The 24,468-nt window shown below is 43.2% G+C and overlaps 1 protein-coding gene across 3 annotated transcripts; it reads left to right on the top strand.

The window, feature by feature from the left end:
• The first annotated feature begins 5,437 nt into the window (after nt 1–5,437).
• Layn (layilin) lies at nt 5,438–24,075 on the top strand. Of its 3 annotated transcripts, XM_051156433.1 has the most exons (8): nt 5,438–5,694; nt 6,235–6,258; nt 8,306–8,603; nt 14,268–14,425; nt 17,853–17,888; nt 18,832–18,915; nt 21,469–21,572; nt 23,360–24,075. In XM_051156433.1, exons 1-8 carry the CDS (start codon nt 5,610–5,612, stop codon nt 23,714–23,716), a joined length of 1,146 nt encoding a protein of 381 aa, XP_051012390.1. In that variant the 5' UTR covers nt 5,438–5,609; the 3' UTR covers nt 23,717–24,075. The 3 variants fall into 3 exon arrangements, with proteins under 3 accessions (XP_051012390.1, XP_051012392.1, XP_051012391.1); XM_051156435.1 differs by lacking the exon at nt 17,853–17,888; XM_051156434.1 differs by lacking the exon at nt 6,235–6,258 and having other exon boundaries at nt 5,439–5,694.
• Nucleotides 24,076–24,468: the final 393 nt, after the last annotated feature.

The raw sequence follows: 24,468 nt of genomic DNA, 5'->3' as shown, positions 1-24,468 counted from the left end.
GCCAATGGTCAGAACATTCTCCACAGTTGAGTGGAGAGTGGGGTATGACTTTCACACGTACTCTGGTGCCTCATATATGACCATGTCCCCTGGAGGGGGAGACCTGGTGGCACTCAGAGGAAGGATAGCAGGTTACCAAGAAGAGACTCGATACCCTATGACCATATACAGGAGGAGGAAGTCCCCCTCAGGAACAGTCATAGGGGAGGGGAATAAGGGGAAAATGGGAGGGAGGGAGGAATGGGAGGATACAAGGGATGGGATAACCATTGAGATGTAACAAGAATAAATTAATAAAAAAAATAAATTAATTTAAAAAAAAAGAGCGATTATGTCTATATTGATTTTTAAGCACTTAATTACCTGGCTATGTTTTCTACACAATGCTCCACAACGTAGTTTCTTGCCTTATGCCAGATGATTTGACTTACTTCCTATGAGTGGAGGAAGGTAGCCTACAGGAAAGACTTATTAACTGCCCCAGATGATGGATAGAGACTGGAATTTGAATGGTACAGACATGTCTGGGTGCCTTAGGCTTTGCATGCACTTTTACTGAATAATGTGTTACTACTTTTGTTGATTTGCATACAAGTGCATTATTTTATGGCTTAAATAGATTATCTTTCAGTGAATAAATGGGTTTAGCGGGATTATTTACTAAAGCAGGGATTATTTAGAAGTAGCTATACCAAAGAAATTTAGCCCCATCCCAAATCAGTTTTATTCCTCTTGTAGACATTAATATTTGGGCCTGAAGGAGTGTTGCATGGAATTCCAGAAGGCTTTTTGTAAGGGTCTCCTAAGGGTGATGCTTCTTTCCCTCTAAAAGTGAATGTTGACAGTCTCATTATCATAGTCCTGCTGTCTGCTGTGTAGATCATTCCATTGCCATGATTCCATGTCAAGGTTAAAAGGATAATTTTAAATCCTCTTTTTTTGTAATATATTCTCCTCTTAACCCTGAAACCTGAGTTTCTTTCCATTCCACAGTGAAATCTTCCTCTGAACTTAAAGGTCCTCTGTGTCCCGTCCTTTCAGCAATCATATACTATTCTGTGTCCATATTTTATACTTATTTAATTCACTACCCTTAAGTTATTTAACAGTTCACACATTTTATGCCTTGTCTATAAATATATTGTAAGCTCCTTAAGATATTGGATCACCCAACTTAAGTGGATATTGGGATTTAGAATATATTTGTTTTTTTTTAAAATCATGAATACCATGTAAGTAAGCATTCGCATTGATGCCCTTATCCTGTATATTAGCTTATACAAACATTCCTTAAACTTTGTAAATACTTTTCCCTCCATCTTGTCCATTCTGCCCAAAATTCCTACTCCTGATGATGCAGGCTTACAATCCCTCACTCCGCAGACCTTCTCGGGGTAGTGTGTGCTTTTTCTAGCAGACAGTAAACTCATAATGATGCTTTAACAGTTATATACTTAGTATTCACCCTGGTAATATTAGTACTTTCAAAGAGGGCTGAGTAAAAGGAAATAGGAATAATCAAATCAATTACTGATGATAAAATTTCAGTTAGCAAAATGTTTAGGGTAGGAGGTTATGGTTCCTGCCAGTCACATCTCACTTCCCAATGCAATAACCATTTCTCTCACATGTATTTCATACTTGGTCACAAGCCTTAATACACATTCAGAATCCACAATGCTGCCTACTGAGGAAATTAAAAAATCATGCCCCTGCTACATTGTGACCACACTGACATTCTACTGTGGATGTAGAAACTGATTCTTTTTGCTGTCTACAGGGACGTTTCATCAGAGTCAGACAAACAGGACCAAGAAGACGTCAAAGCCTTGGAATGACTTGATTGACACATGGTAGCAAGTGACTGACATGCATTCACCCTTGAAGCAAGTTATGATTACATAAGGATCAATAGGTAAAAAGAAGTGCAGATTTCCAGGAAGCTGACAATTACTGAACGCTCATTTATTAAAATAAAACTTAAGAATACAGACAGGTGGATTTTGTCAGTTATTGGACATTTGCGTCTATTTTGCTTATTGCAAATTATTGTATTTGATATCATACAATAATTATCTTTTCTCATCTTATACATTCCAAACTCATGGTTTTTTGTTTTATTTGAGGGTTTTCCAGAATGTATATATTTTATTTGTATTATGATACTCAATAAATAATAAGAAGAGGTTCTATGCCCCCTGATTTGGGTAGTATCAATAAAAACAATAAAACAAAAATGAAAAAGCATTCTTATAATCTTAAAGCTTTCTCTTAAGAATATTCCTTTTCCAAAATTTGGCTTAACCCATTTGTAGACCAAGTCAGAAGCCAGAGCTGAGTTGCTACTGGGTCTATGAATAATAGCTTAGTTTGGCTGTGTCTTATACACAGCTGTATAACCCACCTCACCCAAAGCTTCTGGCATATACCATAGAACTGACAGTTTAGAAGTTGTCCCTTCTGCATGTCAAGAATAGAAGGTATTCTGCGTATCCTTTGGAGTATGTCTCAGGTAGCTATCATGACAATTGACAGCAGGTTGTCAAAGCCTGGAGCTTTAAATCATATAACTAATACACTTTGCTCCAAGTCCATGCTCCCTGGGGATCCCTTCATTGCCTAAAGAACGACAATATGCTTCACAGGCCAAGCACTGGTTTACTCTGGGATTATCATCCTCCATGTAGAAACAGATTTCAGGTTAAGCAGCTATCATCCAAAAACCTAAAACGAGAGAGAGGTCAACTATCCAAAGCCAAAATTTTTTTGAGTATAAAAATTTTATACTTGGCCTCATGTGAGGGCTACAATAAAAATGCAGACACACTAAAATATTATAAAGGTTCTGAGTAGGTGGCTCAGTGTCTATGAGTGCTTTCACACAAGCATGAGCAACTGTGCTGAGATTCCTAGCATTTACATAAACAGCTGGACGTACGGTGTCAGCGCCTGTAATCCCAGACGTGCAGGCGGAGGCTGGAGGATCTGTAGAGGTGCCATGGCTCTACTAGCCCACTGGGCTAGGCAACTGGTGAGCTCCAAATTCATCAGACATTGTCTCAAAAGTGATATAAAGAATAAAATAATAGCAAAATAAGAAGTGGAGGAAGCCACCCAGTCAATGTCTGGCTTTCATACATTCATGCACAAGTACACACACACACACACACACACCACATGCATACATCATGCATACAACACACAAATATATTTCAGAACATTGCCTTCAGACTATGTGTAAAAGATGTATAGAAAACAATTTTGGGTTTGAAATTGGGTCCTATCACCAAAATATCTCATTATTTATATGTGAATATTCCAAAATGCAAAACACACACTTTAACTGTTTTCTTAGCTAACTCTGAGGTCAACGAGCAGAGGAACAGGTCTTGGGTGAAAGAAATTTTACCAAGAAAAATTACACAGAGTTTTTTTGTCAACTAGCCCTCCCACAGTGACACATGCTTGTGTTGCCAGAAGATTATTATTACAACACTGCTTCACAAAGAGTTCTAAAGCAATCTGCAGAGCTCATACAAAGGTCAGCTCATGGTCTGACTGATCTGATTCAGGCCACTTAGAGCACTCTGTCACGCTGTAAGCCTGTCAGTGGACTGAGGCAGCCCTGCACCACATACTACCCTCTTGGGGACATTCAGGGACCAGTAGGATATCTGAGACATGCTCCTCTCAGAGTCAAAAGATGAAAGAATAAGTAGCCCATGAAAGGGCTTTTCTGCTGTTGGCTTATGAAGTTCTGGATTATTCTATGGATTAATCAAATCTCATGGCATGGGGAAACATTCAACCTTTTTAAAAAGGATGACTGTATTGCCATAATAAAGGATATGTGTCCTGGGAAGTGGGAAGAATTGGGGTGACTACTAACTCGATTGTCTATGCTAACAAAACCAATATGGACCGAAGTCAGGGTCTAACAGGGAGAACTACGGTAGTTTCTTAAGTTGAACATATCTTGTAATATTAGAAATTATTTAAACTGACATTAAACAAAATATAACTGTACATTTACATACATATTTCCCTTGACAAACACCCCAAAACTCATATGGTAATTATTAAAGCCCTCAAGAAATACGAATAAAATGACTTGCCAAGGGCCACACAGACACTGAGGAAAGGCAGCATTTCAAACAGCATTGGGACACAACAGTTGTTGCTTTGCTAGGATGACTTTCTAGAAGGAAGGGTTCTTAGATGTGAGACAGTGTAACCAGAACACGAGGAAGGGCAGCCAGTCCTCGCCCTGTGTGCTGTGCTCTGCAGCTGCACAGCTCCTGCCATATTCTCAGCCGGCGCTGAGTCAGATCCTGACTCCTACCCCTGCTCTATCCCAGGCCTGTTTGTTTAGATCTGCATGGGTCAAGGCTGTGGGAACATCACCACTTCGTTTTTAAAAGATAGATCCTGACTCCTACCCCTGCTCTATCCCAGGCCTGTTTGTTTAGATCTGCATGGGTCAAGGCTGTGGGAACATCACCACTTCGTTTTTAAAAGATTTATTTATTTTATGTGTTACGGGTGTTTTTCCTGCATGTATGTATTTGTATGCACCACATGTGAGCCTGGTGCCTTTTGGGGCCAGAAGCCCATCCCTGTGTTCTGAAGGGCAGGAGATCCCCTGGACTGGAGTTAACAGGTGGCTATGAGCCACCATCTGGAGCTGGGATCTGAACCCAGGTCCTATGCAAGAGTAACAAGAGCTCTTAACCACTGAGCCATCTCTCCAGCCTCCTCTCTGCTTTTCTGACTGCTCTTCTGAAAAGCTAAAGTGAACAGAAGCAAACTGGGACCAAAATCCAGTAGGCCAAAAGCCAGATGTGGTTTCTGCTATGCTTCACAGTACCAGTGTACTGGAGAGGACAAAGAAGCCTCAGCTTTCTGGCTGAGATCTGGAACACTCTAGCTTCTGGTGGAGGCGTCTTAGAAACTCCAGCTCTCTCTCCTTTTGCGGAAGCTCCTCAGGCCAAGTCTGAAATGCCCCTAGTCAATAGACACACTGCCTGCCAGAGAATCGCCCACCCCTCCCCCACCCCCCCACCTCACCCCTCCCCTACCCCACACCCCCACCCCTCGCCGCCCAACTTCTTTCACAGGAGCAGCTGGGGTCTGAAATTTACTGAAGTTTAAGGGTTTTGCTACTTTTGGCCCATTCAAGCTGGGTGCAGTGATGAGGGGGAGATGTGATATGGTTTGAAGATACGGTGCCCAGTACCCGCTTCCCGGAGTTTAGAGACTCTCTAGTGGGTTTTTTTCCTCTCTCATAGGCAAACTCAGGATCTCCCTGGGCTGCTGTCTGTGGAGAGCAGCCTTTTCCGGTGCCTGCTCCCGCTTTGAGCTAGCAATTTCTGGAGCATTAGTCGTCAGGGGCGGGCCAGTTCTAGGGGCTGTACTTCTCTGCAATGACGTCCCAGGGGGTGGAGGGACAACCAACTAACAGACTGCGCCCTCCGGGACACCGCCCAGTGCGGGGTCTGCGGGTCCTTGGGAGATGCAGCTGCCTTGGTTGCAGTTGCCCGAACGCAGCTGCCAGTTTGCTCACTTCTCTGCCTCAGTCCCAGGGTGTCGGGACACACTGGAATCCAGTCATGCAGCCGGGGGCAGCGCTGCAGGCTGTGTTGTTGGCGGTGCTGCTGGCAGAACCGAGGGGTTCGAAGGGTCGCCTGCTGAGTGGTGAGTGTGCGTCTTGCCCGAGCACCTGGGGTTGGTGCGCCCAGTAGACCCCAGCTGTTGAGGGCTGTCTTCAGGGCCACTGCGCCCCTTCTCTACCCTTTTGCGTAGAGGGACAATCCGCAGATCCACTCCCGGACCCAGTCAGCCCTTCTGAGTTCTCCGCTTCTAGGGAGCAAATAGGCAACCTGCTCCAGTTCTGTGGGCCACCCCGGGTATCCAGCAATGCCGGAAATCTGTTCTCTCCCCAGAGTTACCAAGGGGTGAGTGGGAAGACGTAACTTGGGTGAGGCAGTGGGCAAACCTGCTTCAGTGAGTGCCCCTCCACCTGCACCCTTGAGCACCGAGCTTCCTTAATGAACCCTCCTAGTAGAGACAGTGGATCTGCAGGGCTGTGAGAACCCTAGCTGTTACTCTCCTCTGAGGGGAGGGTGGCTGGCCTGGAAGCTATTGGAGATTGGGAAAACAACCTAGTTAGCATGGGACCAGCCCTCCCAGGCTCCAAGAATGACTCTCTGCTTCCTTCCTTGTGTGTCACTGCAGCCTCGGACTTGGACCCCAGAGGAGGTACAGTGCTCTGACTTCTTTCTCCTTCTACTGGGTCTGCATGTCTAAGGGAAGGATAGCTATGTCTTTTTGTCAGGTTCCTTTCGGCCAAGAGGGATGGAGAATGGAAATGCCCACTGTTTTCCAGCTTGTGGGTCTGATTTAAGGAATCTAACTTTGGTTTCAGGATGGGGTTGTGGCTGGGCTCAGCAGAGAAGCTGCGAGGGTAAGGGCTGCTTGGCTCCACACTTGGTGACAGGAGACCTCTTGCCTGCCCTTCCCCTTCCTGCAAATGAGAAAAGAAAGACACTTCCTGAAGCCAGGGGAACCAGATGGGTCCTCGGGCCCCTTTCCAGCTCTGGTGCTCTCTGGCACTCACTAGTATACACTGGATGTGTGCAGCCAGCATAGACCATACAGGAAACTCTATCAAGGTGTTAAGCTTTCTCTTGGCAGTCTCCATGGAAAGGTGGGACTGCTAGTAACTAACTCATTTCTCTGTGCCAGGTTTGGGGAGGCTTGGGGCCCCTTTGCCTTCCTCCACTGCCCACCTTGTCCTTTTCTCTGGAACACCTTCCTGGTAAGAAGGCCAGCTTCTAGCACTCCTCATCCTCTGGGAGCCTGCCCTATTAGAAACCTTTTACCACTAACAGCTTCTTCTGCAAGGGAGGAGGCACAGGACGCTCCTGGCTGCTTGCTCATTGAAAATTTATCAGCGCGTGGAGTTTTGGGGAGAACCTTGCATAGCTCCTTCACAGTTAGCATAGCCTGTGGCCTTCTGGCCTGTATGCTGTACAATTATTGGACATAATAATGTTTCCTCGCTCTCTACAGAGCTGAAATACATATTGGGGAAATTAGAACATTCCAGAAAGTCTGGCAAGAGGCTCTGAAATCAAAACCATTTATGCCTTACACCATGGCAGCAAGTCACACCTGTAGTCCACAGTTTGCCTCTTTTGTTGAAGGAACTAGTCTCCTTGTTGAAATTCGGGCTTTGATTTTGTACACTCAGGACCAGAGCATGTTGTGGGCTCCTGTGGGTTAGGAACTGGCATGCCTATACTGTCAGTACATAGCACACCAGGCAAGTAGGACTCACCTAATAAGTGTTGACTGGGCTTCAGAGGCAGCGAGACTTCAGTCATCCAGACACAAGCCAAGGCAGCCTGTCCTAGTAAACAGTTTGCTACTTGCTGCTTAGTGGAATCTCATCCATTTTTCTGAAACACTCTTCAGTCCTTCATGTGTCAATCAAACCTAGACAGTGCCTGTCAAGGAGTGGGGAACCATCAAGATAGTTCAGTGATTGTGGTGTGACTTTATTATCAGATCTGGATTCTGCCTCTGACAATGCTTCTGATAGCTGTGTGGAAAACCGATTTCTCTGAGCTTCAGTGTTCTCATGTATAAAGTGAGGCACAAATGGTCTTGACTTTGGAAGACTGTTATGAGGGCTAACGGAGATGATTACACCTTGACCCTAGCTAAAGGGACATGGAAAAGTTCAGTAAACTCCATTGTCTACCTGACTATCTGCAGCAGATCTGACTAGCAGTAGCAGAAAAGCCCACAGATGCTCTTAGCTTCTGCTTACACCAGAGATGAGCAAGTTAGTCCCAGTGCACACACAGGATTGCAGGATAGAGGGATCCATGGCTGGCTTCAGAATGCTCCTCTCTGCTGAAGGAACCACTTAACAGCAACACTTGTCCTATGCTCTCATAATTCCTCAAGACTCACTAAAGGCATGAATGTCTTATTTGTATGCATTAAGTGAAGCTGTAAATATTTACCTGCTCTTTTAAATATAGAAACGTCCTCATCAATCTGCACTGGAGCAAAAACATGGATCCCACTCACAACACAGACATCAGACACTGTAACATGGTGTTGCAAAGAGTATTAATTTTCTCTAGAAAGCCTGAATGGTAACAGTCCACGGATGAACACTCAGAATTCCTGCCCAGAGACAGCTTCATTCGGGTGTTTCTAAGTACATCTTCCCTGGTATATTTTCATGGGGTACTGATATAGGTTGCCTTTTTTTTTTTTTTTAAATCTCTAGGACAGCCGGTCTGCCGGGGAGGGACACGGAGGCCTTGCTATAAAGTCATTTACTTCCATGATGCTTTTCAAAGACTGAACTTTGAGGAAGCCAAAGAAGCCTGCAGGAGGGATAGGGGAGAGCTCGTCAGCATCGAAACAGAAGATGAGCAGAGACTGATAGAAAAGTTCATTGAGAACCTCCTGGCATCGGATGGTGATTTCTGGATTGGCCTCAGGAGGTTGGAGGAAAAACAGAGCAACAACACAGCCTGCCAGGACCTTTATGCTTGGACAGATGGAAGCACATCACAGTTTAGGTAAGTGTGTGGATCCCACAGTGGCTGATCCCCTTGACATAGCTCAGAAAAAGAGACAAGAATGGTCCATAGTGTCAGATTCAAGAGAAGGTCCAGACAGAGCCATGGCGGCAGTAACACCAGAATGGCCACTGACCAGAGCAGTATGGCAAAGGTGGAAAACTTAGCCTAGAATTGGACCCAAAGTGCCATGTTCGGGTGGATGAAGCCCAGCAGAATTTTTTTCAATAGCATGCCATGCTTGAGGTCTGTGGTTCTGGCTCTCTGACTCTTGGAGCTAAAACTGTATTGAGAAACTGACAGTGCATAAATATGGGACTAAGACAGTACTCCAGACCACAGACAACAGTGATAGAGGGCAAGAAATCAGAACCAGTATCTTGCTCTACAGACTGACCAAGGATGGAGACTTCAAGAAAGCTGCAGTTTTGTAGAAAACTTCTAAACTCACAGTACCAAGATGCATTCACACCCCACTGTGTGTACCACGGCTTGGCCATCATCTCCTCCTAAAAGATACAGGGACATGGAAAAACATGTTAAAATATCACTATTACAAGACAAACATAGGAAAGGAGAAAACACTCTACCAAAGAGTTAACTTTTGTATGATAAAGGGTTGTAAGTCAATTTAAGTACATAGATGATAAATTACAACAGCCTCCAAGACAAAAAGGCACATGACCTAAGCAGAAAGCTCACAACAGAGAGACCAAATTGGCTATACCTCTATATGGAAAGTATATAGTCATTATCAATCAAAAGCATAAAGATTAAAAGATAACTTATCTGAGCTGGAGAGATACCTCAGTAGTTAAGAGCATTGGCTGCTCTTGCAACAGGCCCAGGTTTAGTCCCCAGCACACACACAGCAGCTCACAACTATCTGTAACTCCAGTTCCAGGGGAATCTACGCCCTCTTCTCAACTCTGCAGGCACTGCATGCACATGGTGCACAGATGCGTAAGCAGGAAAAACAGCCATACATATAAAATGAGTCAATAAATGTTTTAAATGATAGTATAAGATAGTTTATCAGTTACGTTAAGACAGCATGCCAGCTCTCACTGTCTACTGATTGCACTTATCAGATCTCATCTTCATATAAATTGTAGGAGATTTGTGCAGCCTTCTCTTCCTGGCAGACATTTTGAAAGAGGAGACTTAGAGTAGGAAGGATATTTCTTATCACCGAAGATGGTCTTAGAGCCACAACTGACCCTCGCTAACATCACACCTTTACTATCCCATGATACACCTGCCCTTCTGCTGGTCTCAGTGCCTGACTTAGTAACATAACCAGACCATCCTTTCTGAAGAATGTGAGGCTCTAGCCAACTCTCACTTCTCAGCCTAGAGTTAATATACTTTCTTGTTCACTTTCAAAAATGAGATGTGAAATTGAAATTACCAAGTGCATAACCTGGGAGAGCCTTCCTACTAATGACATGCATCATTGACCACCTCCTCCTGATGCAAATAACCTGCTGAGATACTGACATCTCCTCTCCTCTGCTGATCTCTGAACATAGAGACCCCCAAGGGCCAAGTGGTTTATGGCTCAGTTAGACTCTTGCCATGTCTCCTAGCAGAAGTACTCCCCGCCAGAAACTAAGTACCTACAAACTCCCAAATCATAGCATTGCAGAAACAAAAGGCCCAAACTCCTTAGGTGGTGATGGTTCCCAGAGGAGGAGCTGCTGCCTTCATTCCTTGGCACCAGACCCACGAATACTCTCTTGGAAATACAGAGTTATGGAACCTGTTGCTTAAAAGTATACACTGCTATTTGGGGGATGACATCCTTTTCCAAAGTTCAGTTACCTTGAGGCTGATGCTTCAGCTGTATTTTCAACAAGCTCATCCATGAATCAAGCTGTCAGCTCTGGGACGATGTCATATGTAATCTGACAAGTAATTCCCATGGTAGGGGGCCTTCTTTGCTATAAAATATGTCTTTTGCCTGGTGAGACTGTAGTTAGGGTCTTATTTTGATAGATAAAATACTATTTACACCCTTGGTTAGTGGATCTGACTAAAACCCTGAGTCAGGAAAAGCAAAATCAATGGCCAGATTGTGTCTACTCCTACCACAGTGAGTAACTGTCCCTTTCAGGGTTCAATGTAGCTAATTTACCACCGATTATTATGTTGGTCTCCTTAATTACCAGTGCTATATTCTTCTCTCCTCAGCCGCCTCCCCACCCCCTGTTGGCTTCAATGGCTGACCTACTGGCATTGCCAGATCATCTCTGGGATCACTGTGAACTTCTCTGGCTGGAGTTAGCATCAGTCTTAATATTAATCTCTGTTGCCTAAAGGCCAGATACCTCTCAGTAGTCACAGCCAGATTGGTGTTGCTGTGTACACACCAAACTGTTAAGTCCATGCAGAGCCTCCATAGTTATTGTTCATATTTATCTACTGAGCTATTATCGATGTGACTGAGAACAGCTGGTTGGCATCACTTGGCTCACTCATTTTTGTCTCCCTGGCTGTTCAATGCCAATTCTGTGGTGGACACTCTCTGGTGAGAAAATCACATGATACAAACTTAACAGACTTTACACTTACTTCCTTATCACTGTACTGTCACTGACTCCAATCATCACCTTTTCCCCCTTATGTTCTCATTATTATATTCTTATTATTATATTCCTATTATTTAGCTTTGTGTCTATTTCCCCCCATCCCTCAGTTTCATATGTTTTGAAACTTTTATTTCCATATAGAGTAGCTAATGAGGTATATTAACTAAAGCTCTAGCCAGTGGGAGGCTGTCCTTTTACCACGGGCTTTTAAGGCCACCTCTGGGTCCAGCTGCAGTAAAGCTCAGTGTCATTCTGGCTTGTTTGGCTTCACTTAGCAAACTTAGCTGTGAACCAGGCTTGAGCTGACTGTATCAACTAGTCATAAGGGGCTCTTCCACGCACATTGTATGAGCTGAGGAAGGACCTTGGCACAGTTGTGAGAAATGCCCAAGCCTAGACCTGCTTTAGAGTCCCTGTCCGCTCCTTACTCCACTCAAAACCGGCCATCTGTCATGTAGACCACAGTGGTACTCTTGGGTGAGAAACGTGAAACCTGTAGGATCCAGAGAGACTTGCCAAGTGCTATGCTTGCTTTCAATTACTGTATGAAAACATAGTTTGCTGTTTAATTTGAAAGGGAGGTTCTGGCATTCTCCAGATCACAGGACACCTATCTATACATTCCAATGAAGTGACGGGTCCTGGATATTAATAGGGTTTTTCTCCAACCTTCTGGAATGTGTGAGTCTTACTAGGTCTCCAATATACTAAACCCCCCCCCTTTTTTTTCTTGCTCATCTGGCACACTATTCATCTTGCAACTGGCACACTATTCAGCTGTCCAGTGGGCCAGGGTGATTTTCTTCACAATTCATAGAAAATCTAGGTATATGACTGGGTGTAAGGAAAATATCAAAACAAGACAAAACCTTACATGAAGACTGTTGTCCATTCCCAATGACTATAAGCTATTGCAGAGCCTCTTAAACGTGGCCACCAGATGTGCATACTTCTCTAGCAAAGGCATTACTGCATACAGGACAGCAGGCACAATTAGGGCTCTGCAGGCTTGAGTATGTGCTCCTCTTATATAACCCTTTAGGATCTGCCTGGGTTTTGCAAGTCAGACAAGTGAACTAACCAGAGACATGATGGGAGGCACCATTCTGCATTCTCAGGCCCTTGGCACCACTGCTTCCTGCTGTTCACTTCTAGATAAGATGCTGTGCTGAGAGGAACTGCAGTCTCAGAGGCTTGTGTTTGGCATTCTACACCGTGAGAGCGTAAAGAGCCAATGTAGAACTATACCAACTACTACACAGAGGCCCTGGGTTCCATCCCCAGCGAACCTTAAAACTAGGACAATGGAGGCACAAAGGCCTATAATATGATACTTCCTATTCCAAAGGTAGATCCTACAAGACCAGGACTTCAAGTTCAGGTTTGGCCTTAGCTGGCTAAAGGCCCCAACTGAATGGGCTGCACTGCACTCTGTCTCATAATAACAGATGAAAAATTAGAGCCAGTTCATATATCTTAGAACTGCGCCAATGACTACTGGTTAGGCCCCACTGTGAGCTGGCTGAAGAAATGCCTTACCCCAGTGTGCTCCCATTCTGATGTGTGGCTTTAATGACATCAGTGCCCATTCATACCCTATGCTTAACAATTCTAGCAATATGCAGACATACCCCTTTTGCAAGTGTATGGTTATTTGGCTAAATAGCCAGAGGCCCTTCTGGAGAAAGAACAGAGGAGATTCTTATCATAGCCACCTGCCGCAGCACTGCGAGATTTTCTTCCTTGGCATCTGGCCTCTCCCTTTATCTGTGAGTTATGAGTCTGAAAATGGGCTCAAGTCCAAAAACATTGTTCTAGGAATCAATCAATCTCTCTTCTCTCTTCTCTCTCTTCTCTCTTCTCTCTTCTCTCTTCTCTCTTCTCTCTTCTCTCTTCTCTCTTCTCTCTCTCTCTCTCTCTCTCTCTCTCTCTCTCTCAGATAAATTAACATAAAACCATAAAGCTAGGGGGCTATCGGTCACTGATGAGGCACAAAGCCCAGTTTCCACAAATGGCCCTCGATGTTCAGGTGCAACATCCAGAGTCTTAATGTAAATTCTGCTGTTGTTCAAGAAACCGATTCAACACTGTACACACAACAAAGGAGCTTCCTTTTGGCAGACTACAAAACAGGACCAAATCACAGTGGTGCTACCAGACGACACGTCTCTTAGCCAACTATGCTGAGAGAGGCTTGGGAAGACATAGGCAGAGCAACAGTAGCTAGATAAACAGTCTGGGAATCAGAGCAAGACCCTAGCCCTGGGCAAAAGCAGATCAGGTACCCAGGCAGACTACAAAGCACAGACCTCAGCTGGCGGATGGGGTAAGGGCTTGCAAACTTAACCTCACTGAATTCCAGGAACTACTAGATGGTAAAACTAAAGCTACTATGAACCCTTTCAAAGAGTTAAAAAGGCAAAAAGAATATACCTAACAGTGTATGCAAAGGGACTTATTCCCTTGATCCTGTGCATATAACTTAAAAACTAACAAAAGACCAAGATGTCTTCCTGTCTCCTTCTCCAGCCCCTTTCCATCTCTGGGAGCCTCTATATTTTAGAATTTCTCCCTCAGATTCTTCATCTTCTTACCCATCATCTGAGCCTGGTAAGGCAGAGGTAGCTGTTGGAAAGTAGCTAGATGGAAGCATAGCAAGCTTTGAGTGAGACACGTCATCTCTCTCCTCAGTATGTCCGATCTCTGAAAAAACAGAAACCAAGCCCAACTAGCATAAAGCAAAAAAAAAAAGAAGGCGAGTGTTAAGATCTTTCAGCCTAGCTCTGTGTTAGCTGCTGTTCCTCATAATTATTTTGCAGACATAAGAACATAATATATTCCCCCCTGCAAAGAGGTTATGGTAAATGTCAGCTGATAGCTTGTGACAGCCACACGGGATCAGCAGCAAGTGCCCCCACTTGTTGGCAGTGGTTCAAATCCTCCTCTCTGTATCATGTTCTGAAGCAGAATCTGACATTTACGGTTCAATGAAACCTACTGAGGAAAAAAAAAAGGCATGCAAGTCTTAGGGTGTGTCTCCCCGCTTGTCTCCATTGTCTACCCTTTCCTTCAGGAACTGGTATGTGGATGAGCCTTCCTGTGGCAGCGAGGTCTGCGTGGTCATGTACCATCAGCCATCAGCACCACCCGGCATCGGGGGCTCCTACATGTTCCAGTGGAACGATGACCGGTGCAACATGAGGAACAACTTCATTTGCAAATATACTGACGGTAACAAGTCTCTCCCTCCATTTCAAAAACAGCTACTGGTGCCGAGAATTTGTACTGTGACCACTGAGAAAGCCTGTTGCAAATGACAGCAACATTAAACTTTGGGAATTCTTATAAATGGAAATGTGAGGACACTTCCTCACTGAGAAATAGTTCCAGCAAAGGAGGGGCTATCAGATACAAAAGAAGGGATGAGAAAGGGAAGCATCTAGTTTGATTATGATAAAAAGTAAGATTTATGAGAACACCCAATAAAGGCTTTTGCTGTGAACAGGCACAGACTCTCACCCATCCTGTATATGGTTGGCTGTGGGAGCCTGGAATAAGCTGACAGTTACTTCTGCAAGGTCTCTATCAGCCACATGAGAGTATTTCTTGGAATGTAAGGAAACATACTAATGACCAGAAAAGGAAAGTGACAAAGTACCTCAACTTCACTGGCAGTCTTACATAGCAGGCACTTTGATGAACTTCAAAAGTCCACAGCCAATCTCCATCTTTATATTTGCCTTGCAAATTTAACTTGCTTTTGCTCCCAGATCTACAAGCGGTTGGAACTGGCAGCAAACCCATAGTCTCACTCTGCTGAGTTTCCAGACTCCTTTATTAAATTAGAATTCCTCTTAAACTCATTCTTGATCTGTCCCCGAAGTTTCTCACTTCTCTGAAGCTGACTGCTTGGCCCCAATTCCACATCTTTTCCTACAGGAGTTGTATCTATTTTAGCTAGGGACTAAATACTACTCCCATTTTTAGCTGTTTAAACTACACTATACTTTGGTGACAATTTCATGCTGGCAGATGTTTTTCCTCACCCATTCTACCCTGAGATGAACTCTTCTCCATGTCCTGTCTCTCCCCACCACACAGAGTTGCCTCAAGCAGAGAGGCTGAGGAGACCTGGACTAGCTTCACAGGTCGCCTTCTGAGCGCAGCAACAGAAAGCACTGGCTACCCACTGGCTTTCCCTTTTCCATCACATCTGTTTATTAAATTCTATCAACTTTATGGTTTAAAAGTTTGTACTTCTTTAACAGTTTTTAATGAGAGATTTTGAAATTTGCTTTGATATGTTTTTATTTTTTAAACTTGGTTCCTTTCTAAAAAGACACAAATTACCCATCACTTTTATTATTGCCTGATTTAGTTTAACTGAGTTCTTGCATAAAAAAGATAGCACACATAAGGGCTTAATAGAGCATAATAAAAAGCTATTTGCAGAAGGGTTGGTCAGGAGCAGGAGATGATAAAGTATAAAGGGATTATCAACAACAGGAAGCTCTACCACCACTAAGCCTTAAAAAAGACCAATTTAGCAAAACCAGAATAAAAAATCTCCCAGCAGAAACAGAACCATGAAATACAGCTGCTGACAAACCATACTGACAAGAAAATGAGCATGAGGAATGAGCGCCGTGACCTCTGTCTGACCCTGCCTTCTGACTCCCTGCTTATGCTTCCCATTGGCTAAGACCAATAAGATGCCAAAGGACAGTGATGCCCTAGTGAAACAGTCTTTGGGGATCAGCCTCCCGGGACATACAGATGAGATCCTATAGAGGGAGGTGGGCACATGGAGAAGAATTGACGTTTGCCTGTATGAAGCCATACACGCACAAGATAAATTCATTCAGCTTACCATACTGGAAAAACATCCTCAGGAAAACTCATACCTCATTTTCCATCCACCCTTCTCAACATTCTGCTCTCCTCTCGCTATTCCAATACCTTTGTACTCAGTGCAGTTCCTTAAAAGCTTTTACCTGGTACTTCCTGAACCTGAAACATTTCCCCCTTTCCCAGGCAACTCATTCTCACCCTTCAGGTTTCAGGTTAAACATCACCTTCTCTCCTAACAACTAAGTCCAACAAGTCACTCTGGTCCTAGAGGACGCATCCTAGCCCAAGAGGACGGTGATGATAATGATGGTCTATAAGTGACATAACTGTGTCAGTTGACAAAATATGAAGGTCTTTAGACTAAATAGCAGCATCTTATCAATGTTAATTCCTTGGTTGTGATAATTATACTATGTTTATGTAAGAGAATGCACTCTATTTTTAAGATCAAAGTCATTAGGAGTAAAGAGGTCCCATGTCATGCCAGCAACTCTCTGAAGAAAAATTATGTGTGTGCATATATGCATATAAATATGTGTATATGTGTTTACAGATACAAATAGGCAAAATGGCAAATGGTTATGAAAGATATGTTTGGATTCTTTGTACAGTTTTATAAAGTTTTATAAATCTGAAATTATTTCAAAACAAGAAAAATTTTAAGTCTGTTGAAAGCCTCTGAGGATCAGATTGCCTCACATACAGTGTTTATATGCCTGTGTATTCCTTTCACTTCATGGTTGCCATAAAGCCTGTAAACATACATTTCTAGCCACTCAGTGAATTAAGGAGAAATTAGTTCTGTCATTCCCACAGGATGTCCCAACACTATACTAATGTTAGGAAACAGTAAGGAACTATGTGAGTGAGTGTGTCTAAAACTAGATCTGAGAATGTGACCATATAGAACACGTGGCACACTAGCCAGATGTGTGCTAAAGAGAGACGAACATTGACTGGAAATAAGACAGAAATCATCTGAGTTGTGGCAAACGCTGTGCAAAGAATAATGGAAATACTGCACTAATGTGCTGTGCTCATGGCCACTGTGCACAGATGTGCTGTGCTGTGGCCACTGTGCTCTGAGTGCTGTGCTCAGGGCTAGAGCATCAGTGACCATATACGGGGATCACAGGAAGTCAGAATATACACTCTTAACTGACTTACATGCTCCCATATTTTGTTGTTTTATCTTTACTAAGTAGCACGATTATATCTTTTTTATTTAAACCATCTGACATAAGTAGTCTGTGTGACTTAGAAGCTCTTAGAAATCTTTTAAATCGCTCAAGGTTAATCACCAGTTTCTGCCTTGAATCAGGGCAAGCCCTAAACCACTGCTCCTTCTTGCAGACCAAGTGTTTGTTGCTCTCTGAAATGTCCTCAGTGTAAACTGATAAAATACCTTGGGCCACTAAAGACAGTGCCAGCCAGCACAGCAGGTGGGGAGCAGGGATGGGTGCTGAAGCTCAAGCAGCCCATGCTAACAAGGCAGAGGTTGTATGGCAGCACACAGAGCTCAATATATGAGCTTTCTATTTTGTATACATTTGGAAAGCTGAATATATTAAAGTTCTTAAATACTTAAAAAAAAAAAAACACCGAAGTAAACTTGAAGGAAGGCTAATATTCACATGCAATTAATTCTTTGATTTGAGCAACCTACCTCCAATATGTTAACAATAATTAATATGGCGAGAATAAATAGTTTGTTGGAATTAGATGCTACACTCTAGATGATTTCATTCAGACAATGGAAAATGTAAATATTGTTCTTGTCTTGTTTTGTTTTGTTTTTCTGCTGCAGAAAAACCAAATACAACACCCTCTATAGGGCCTGAGGGTAAGTCTGTCATATGAAATTTGCATTGATTTGGGCCATTTCACAGCCCTCTTTATAAATTTAGAGCCATGCCTTTACAGTAGATTATTCAGCAGGAAGACGACTGGTGTTTCCCCAGGCAAGTTGGACAGATGCCTGTCACATCCAACTATGACAGCTTGTTCGTCTCACTCTGTCCACTGTTATCTTTGTCTGTCAAAACTGAAAAGTAATAGTTCCATTTTGGATGCTTATTATTACCACCATCACCCTTATTATCATTATTGCCAACAATGAGGGAATAATTTCATCAAATGACATAAGAAATGAGCCCACCTGATTATCTGTGGTCCTAGCAGTGAGTCACTGCCCCTTTTCCTAGCTACTTTAGCCCTTTATGTTGGTCAACTGCAAATGTTTGTTGGCTGTTTTGGTGCCTGGTCATCGGCAGCAAAGGTCTCACAAGAAGTATGAAGGCATGTGTGGGGAGATGGCTCAGTGGGTAAAGACTCACTGTGCAAGCCCGAGAACCTGAGTTAGATCTCCTCAACCCATGTCAAAGAGCTCGGCACAGTGACACGCACCTCTGGCCCCATTGCTCGGGAGGCAGAGACAGGTTTACTTCCTAGCCAGTGTACCCAAATCTTAAGCTCTGTGTTCAGAGAGACTCTGTCTCAAAACACAAGGCATGAAACAGTAGCAGAAGATACTGAGATCAACCTCAAGCCTATGTACACACACATAGAACACACAGATACACACTCTTGAACACACATACACATGAACACAGGAAAACATACACACAAACACACATACATAATGAAGACAAATCTAATGCAACAAATTCAACACTTGGTACTTTGTTCTAATTATAAATGGCATTGGTCAAATTGCTATTGTTTTTGTACTATAGGTGTACTTTTGCACCTTTCCTCAAGTTCTCAAGTCCATGTCTCTCTCCCAGGTGAAGCAACTGAGCCAGCAACACCCGTACTTCCAGAAGAAACACAGAAAGAAGACACCACGGGAACCTTTAAAGAAAGCAGAGGTACTAGGGAAAGTAGATAACGGACTCCTTTGACTAGAAAATGCCTAGGCTGCCCTTCCTGCTTCCTTCTCCATACAGCTGCTGACTAATGGAACTGGCAGAGCGTCTATGACACTGCAAACACTGTATTACATCTATGACCCTGCAAACACTGTATTACACGGCAGCTTTCATCAGTGAAGTGTGCAGTGGGTGCTATCCTAAGACCGCTGAGGAATGAAGACTAGGAGGAGGAAAAAGGTCCTGCCTGTCTCTGCAAAGGCAAAGACCTGGGAACTTTCCTGACCACGGGAAGTGGGATATGATAAGAGACTGAGAACGGAATAGAAAAACAAGAGTGAAATAAACCAAGCCGTGATATATACACTGGGGTTAATATTCATCTGTGAACCAAACTGAGGAAATAGGAAAGACAGCATCTAAAAAGGCTGCATTATAAATGGTAAAAGATAGTTGGGGTGATAAATTGAAGTACTCATGAACATTTGACTTCACTCTTACCCTAAGTTCCAAGAGGGAAATCTGGGGTTTTGTCACTGGGCAACCTGAAATTTTTTTCTCTGTGCTTCAGTTTAATCAATTGGTATTTTTTCATACCTAGCTGGCAGCATTATCAGGTCTATAAAATGAAATGTAATGTTTTACTGCAATTCAGTTCTGACATGGAGAGCCTATACAATCCTCACCACCACCACACACACACACAGCTTAAAGGTACATTCCACAACTCTCACACTAGACAGACATCACACACAAGTGTTGATGTCTTCAGACCACCTACACTGATGTTCAACTGGCCACCCATCCAGTAGTGCCTACCAGCCCTATCATGTTCGGTAACTCACTGGAACTCACAGAATTTAGGAATACAGTGTCTGGGCATCTTATTATACAGGATCCATGCTGAGAACAACCAAATAAAGACACAGCCAGGCCAGGATCTAGAAGAGTTTCAGATGGGACCTATGTACCATCTTCTGGTGGAGTCAGGACTACCAACTTCTTTGTTATGGTTTGACTATGAAGCATGTTCCAAATGCTCATGTATTGAGTGTTTGGTGCCCAAGTGGTAGTGCCAGATGGAAGATTATGGAAACTTTAGGGTGTGGGGCCTAGCTGGAGGAAGTAGGTCATAGGGAGCATACCTTTGAACACATACATGGTGCCTGGTATGTTCCTTTTCCTCGGCTTCCTGCTCACCATGATGTGCACAGCCGCCACCTCCTCTACAATTGCTTGTCTCCATGATGCTCTGTTCTGACTTCATGAAGCCAATCAGGAAATCCTGAGCTGAAGTCAGTATTTCCTCTTTTAAGTTGCTCTTCAGGATATTTTGCTCTCAGCTTCTCAAAGGTAAATAATAAACCTCTCCTGACACACTGATACATCACCCACCCAGGGACCTCCATTAGGACTTAGTGCCCAGAGGTTTTATTGGGTTTCATCAGCTAGGCAGGATGGAGGTGATCACTGTTAGGTGGTATAGCGCCAAGGGAGAATCCTGTACCACCCAGCTCAAAGCCCCACTCTATGATCGCTTGATGGGCCTTCTTGGTGTAACAGCCCCATTATAAGAAATCTCACTATAAACTCTGTACTGTTTGAGAAGCTCATGAATAAAAATGCAATCCTATATCTTAGAAAATTTCAAGGATTTAGAGCCTCCCTACTACAGACCAGGGATAGAGGCCGGTCAGATTCTTTATTATCCAGTAGATAACAATGCATGAGAATCTTTAAAGAAGAATAAAATGCTGTCCAAAGTAGGTGGCATTTCCATCACTTATGATTCTAATTTAATGGCTTCTCCATTTTCTGAGCATGTCTGTTGTTTTGATGATTGTCAAGTTTCTAGCCTCACAGAAAGTGGGGCAGCGATGGCCTCTGGATGGTCGGGAACCTTGGATCAGTGGGAAAAGAAGGGTTAGTCTCTAATTCTTGATTTCTCCCACAGCCCCTGAAGGGAACAGCATCCATTTCTGTCTTGCATACTACAAAGTCCAGAAAAGAAGCCCCCTGAGTATGCACTGCAGCACATAAGGGTCCATCTGAAGCCACGGGCCTTAGTCAGATGTGATAGGAAAGTCTGAGAGTCCACTTTATGCGAATGTCATTTTTCTCTATCCTGCAAACAACACTGAGACTTTTTTACTCCCTCTTCCCTCTCTAATCTTGGGAGTTTCTGTGACATCCACATTGTCCCCAGCAAGCCCTGTTTTATTAGTACATGGGAAAAGAGGATCTTTTTACTCTGAAAAAAATTATCAAATATGATCTTCTAATATTGGCAAGGCTCCAAAATTTAAACTTGTTTACATTATCGCCTAGATTCACAGGTTAGGTAGAAAATACTCATTTGTTGAAACTAGGGACTCTGCTAACTGGGCAACTACATCTCTTCCCTGGGATGTGCTTCTTGGAACACTATTGGTTATGCTTTTTAACTTATCTATTATATATTTTATATATTCATACACAGGAGGTGGGAGAGAGATTGAGACCACCAGGTCTAATATATGCTCTTTTGTTTTGTTTTGTTTTTTTCCTTTTCAGAGGCTGCTTTGAATCTTGCCTACATCCTAGTCCCCAGCATTCCCCTTTTCCTCCTCCTTGTGGTCACTTCGGCTGTATGTTGGGTTTGGATCTGTAGAAGGCAAGTAGAACCTTTATCAATCAGACCTTTGCTCTCTCTGCACTCAGATGTTGCTGGGTTGACACCACTGAAAGCCATAACAACTCCAAGAGAAGGCCCACTGCAGAACTGAGAATAAATTCTGGCTGACTCAGTACACTAGGTCCACACACCAGACTAGTGGCACTTAGCTGAGCATTTGGACCAAGTTGTGATTAAGCTTGTAGTCCGACATCCTTTCTTGTGTGTGTGTGTGTGTGTGTGTGTGTGTGTGTGTGTGTGTGTGTGTGTGTCTAAGATTTTAAAGCAGAGTGGAAGGTAAAACAGTGTTATTCACTTCCTGTGCACCTACGTATCACCCAGCAAAGTGTTCTCCTAAATGTAGGTCCTCATTCCAAAAATGTTTGTTGAGTAAAGAATGACTAACGGGCCACATGAAAATTGTCTGTTCCAAAGGATTCTGGGAAGCATCTGACACAGAGCCACTCTGCTCAGAATGGATCAGTCAAATTCTTTTCAATTGACTCTTAAATCATTTAAAAAGTGTACTGTTGCAAGGCCGCTAAGGTAGGCAGCACAGGCTGCTTCTGGATCACGTGCTCATGTATTGTAGGTGCTTCTGGATCACGTGCTCATGTATTGTAGGTGCGTACAGCTGCTCTGAGGCCACCTTTGTCCCCATCATCATGGCACACATTCAAGAAAGCCAGCATTCTCATTTTCACAGCAGAAAGTCAGAGCCTAACTTTTGACTCACTTTGATGAGCAGTTTGAAATACATTTGTAAATTTCCAATGCAGAAGCTATTTCACTTAATAATCCCCTCAAAGATTATGGGATTAAAACAATGAATATACACATAACAAACAATAATAAATACTCAAGTATTAGCCATTACTATGATCATTTTTCTTAGTAATTATCTTGAATTTAAAACAGAATTGTTAAAACAATTACAGATACATTTTTTTTCAATGGCCTACTCTGCAATTGGTTTCCCCCTTTAAATGTATTTATCACTTTGCTAGGATTGTAGAACTGCAACTCTTTTCCCAAAACATTCTCTCCTCTCCTCTCTCTTCTCTTCTCTTCTCTTCTCTTCTCTTCTCTTCTCTTCTCTCTCTCTCTCTCTCTCTCTCTCTCTCTCTCTCTCTGTTGTTCTTTCATTTTTCCTTCCTTTCTTTCTTCATTTTTTAAACTATCCAAGGGATCAACCCAGGGCCTTCCACACGCTAGACAATTAACACTTAGCTATATCCCCAGTCCCTTAAACAATATTTTAAGTGTGGTAAACAAAATGTATTGATAGAAAAAAGGAAGCAAATGAACTATTACACAGTTTAGCAAAAATATTACCCAAAATGAATTGAGTTTCCTTATTAGTGATATTTAGTGGTAAGCATAATTTACTTTTGAAGTAGAGATGAACATAAAATATTTTGAAGCAACTTTAATAATTGATATGATAAGGGAACATGATTTCTTTTGGCATTACTAACCCTACTCCTGTTTGTTATCTATACTTACAATGTAGAATATGGCTAAATTTGCTTAGAGACGAGTTTTGGGTTTTTGGTTGGTTGGTTGGGGTTTTTAAGTGTAATTTTTTTCCTACTCTTTCTGGGTCTGCATTCTCTGGGGAATCTAGGAACCCAAGCTAATGACAGTGAGAGGTAAGTATAGACTCGCCATGAACATGACATGTTTCTGGGGTGTCTCCTACCTAATCTGCAAAGCCTGCAGCTGTAGCTCACTTCCTCCACTCAGTACCCTGGTCTCAAATACTCAACCTGGATCTCTTCTTCTAGAAAGCGAGACCAGCCAGACCCCAGCACAAAGGAGCAACACACCATCTGGCCCACTCCTCGCCAAGAAAACAGCCCCGACCTCGATGTTTACAATGTCATCAGAAAACAAAGTGAAGCTGATTTAGCTGAGCCCCGGCCAGACCTGAAGAACATCTCATTCAGGGTGTGTTCTGGAGAAGCCACGCCCGATGACGTGTCTTGTGACTATGACAACATAGCTGTGAACCCTTCAGAAAGTGGGTTTGTGACTCTGGCAAGCATGGAGAGTGGATTCGTGACCAATGACATTTATGAATTCTCCCCTGACAGAATGGGGAGGAGCAAGGAGAGTGGGTGGGTGGAAAATGAAATATATTTCTAAGACATATGAAAAGATTGTCAAAAAAGAAAAAAGAAAGGCAAAAGCCTCCTATATCTATCAAGACAAATATTCAGGAAGCTTATGAAAATGTTCAGCTCAGGTCTCAGGGGAGAGCAGAGCATCACAAGTTCCTACAGGGTCCTCAAGTTCTGACTGCATCCCTTACCTAAGAGCCTCACAGAGCTCACCCTTGTGAGAAGGCACCTTGCCCAGGGGCTACAGCAGCAGACTCTCAATAATTGTTAGTCAGTGGCTTATAACTGGTGGTCAAAGGCCGGTGCCCTCACTGGTCAGGATAAAGGTTCTGTTCTCCTGGCTCTATACAGCAGCACATGCAATCACCAAAAAACAAACAAACAAAAAAACCAACCAAACAAACAAACAAACAAAAACAAAACAAAAAAACTGTGGAATGTTTTCAAAGCCTAAGTGTGGAAGTCCCAGGCTGCACATCAACAATTCTCATATCTGCACCCAACCCCACCCCTAAGAAAAAAAAGCCAATAAAAAGCAGGAAGCAGAATGTTAGTCAGTCTGAGTCTCCAGTCCTTCCTCTGCATGTGGCCTTAGGGGAACTTTTTTTTTCTTCATTCTCCCAACAACTAAACTTTGAACGCTCCAACTTAGAAATACTCTAGAAAGTAAGAATGAGCTCTGGGTTTGCTTCAGGACTTCTTGTTCTCTGGGATCAGACAGTATGTGTTGTCCTGGGGACTGATGGCAGCAGCATAGGAGACCGACTGTACAGAGAA

This window comes from Acomys russatus, chromosome 14, assembly GCF_903995435.1.
Source record: "Acomys russatus chromosome 14, mAcoRus1.1, whole genome shotgun sequence".
Classification (NCBI taxonomy): Eukaryota; Metazoa; Chordata; class Mammalia; order Rodentia; family Muridae; genus Acomys; species Acomys russatus.
This window is presented reverse-complemented; position numbering and strand designations above follow the sequence as displayed.

Excerpts from the sequence above, each read along its gene's own strand:
- Layn (XM_051156433.1), top strand. The coding sequence starts at position 5,610 with ATGCAGCCGGGGGCAGCGCTGCAGGCTGTGTTGTTGGCGGTGCTGCTG. Across the intron at positions 6,259-8,305 it reads GGACTTGGACCCCAGAGGAG|GACAGCCGGTCTGCCGGGGA; the intron begins GTACAGTGCTCT and ends TTAAATCTCTAG. Across the intron at positions 17,889-18,831 it reads ACCCTCTATAGGGCCTGAGG|GTGAAGCAACTGAGCCAGCA; the intron begins GTAAGTCTGTCA and ends TCTCTCTCCCAG.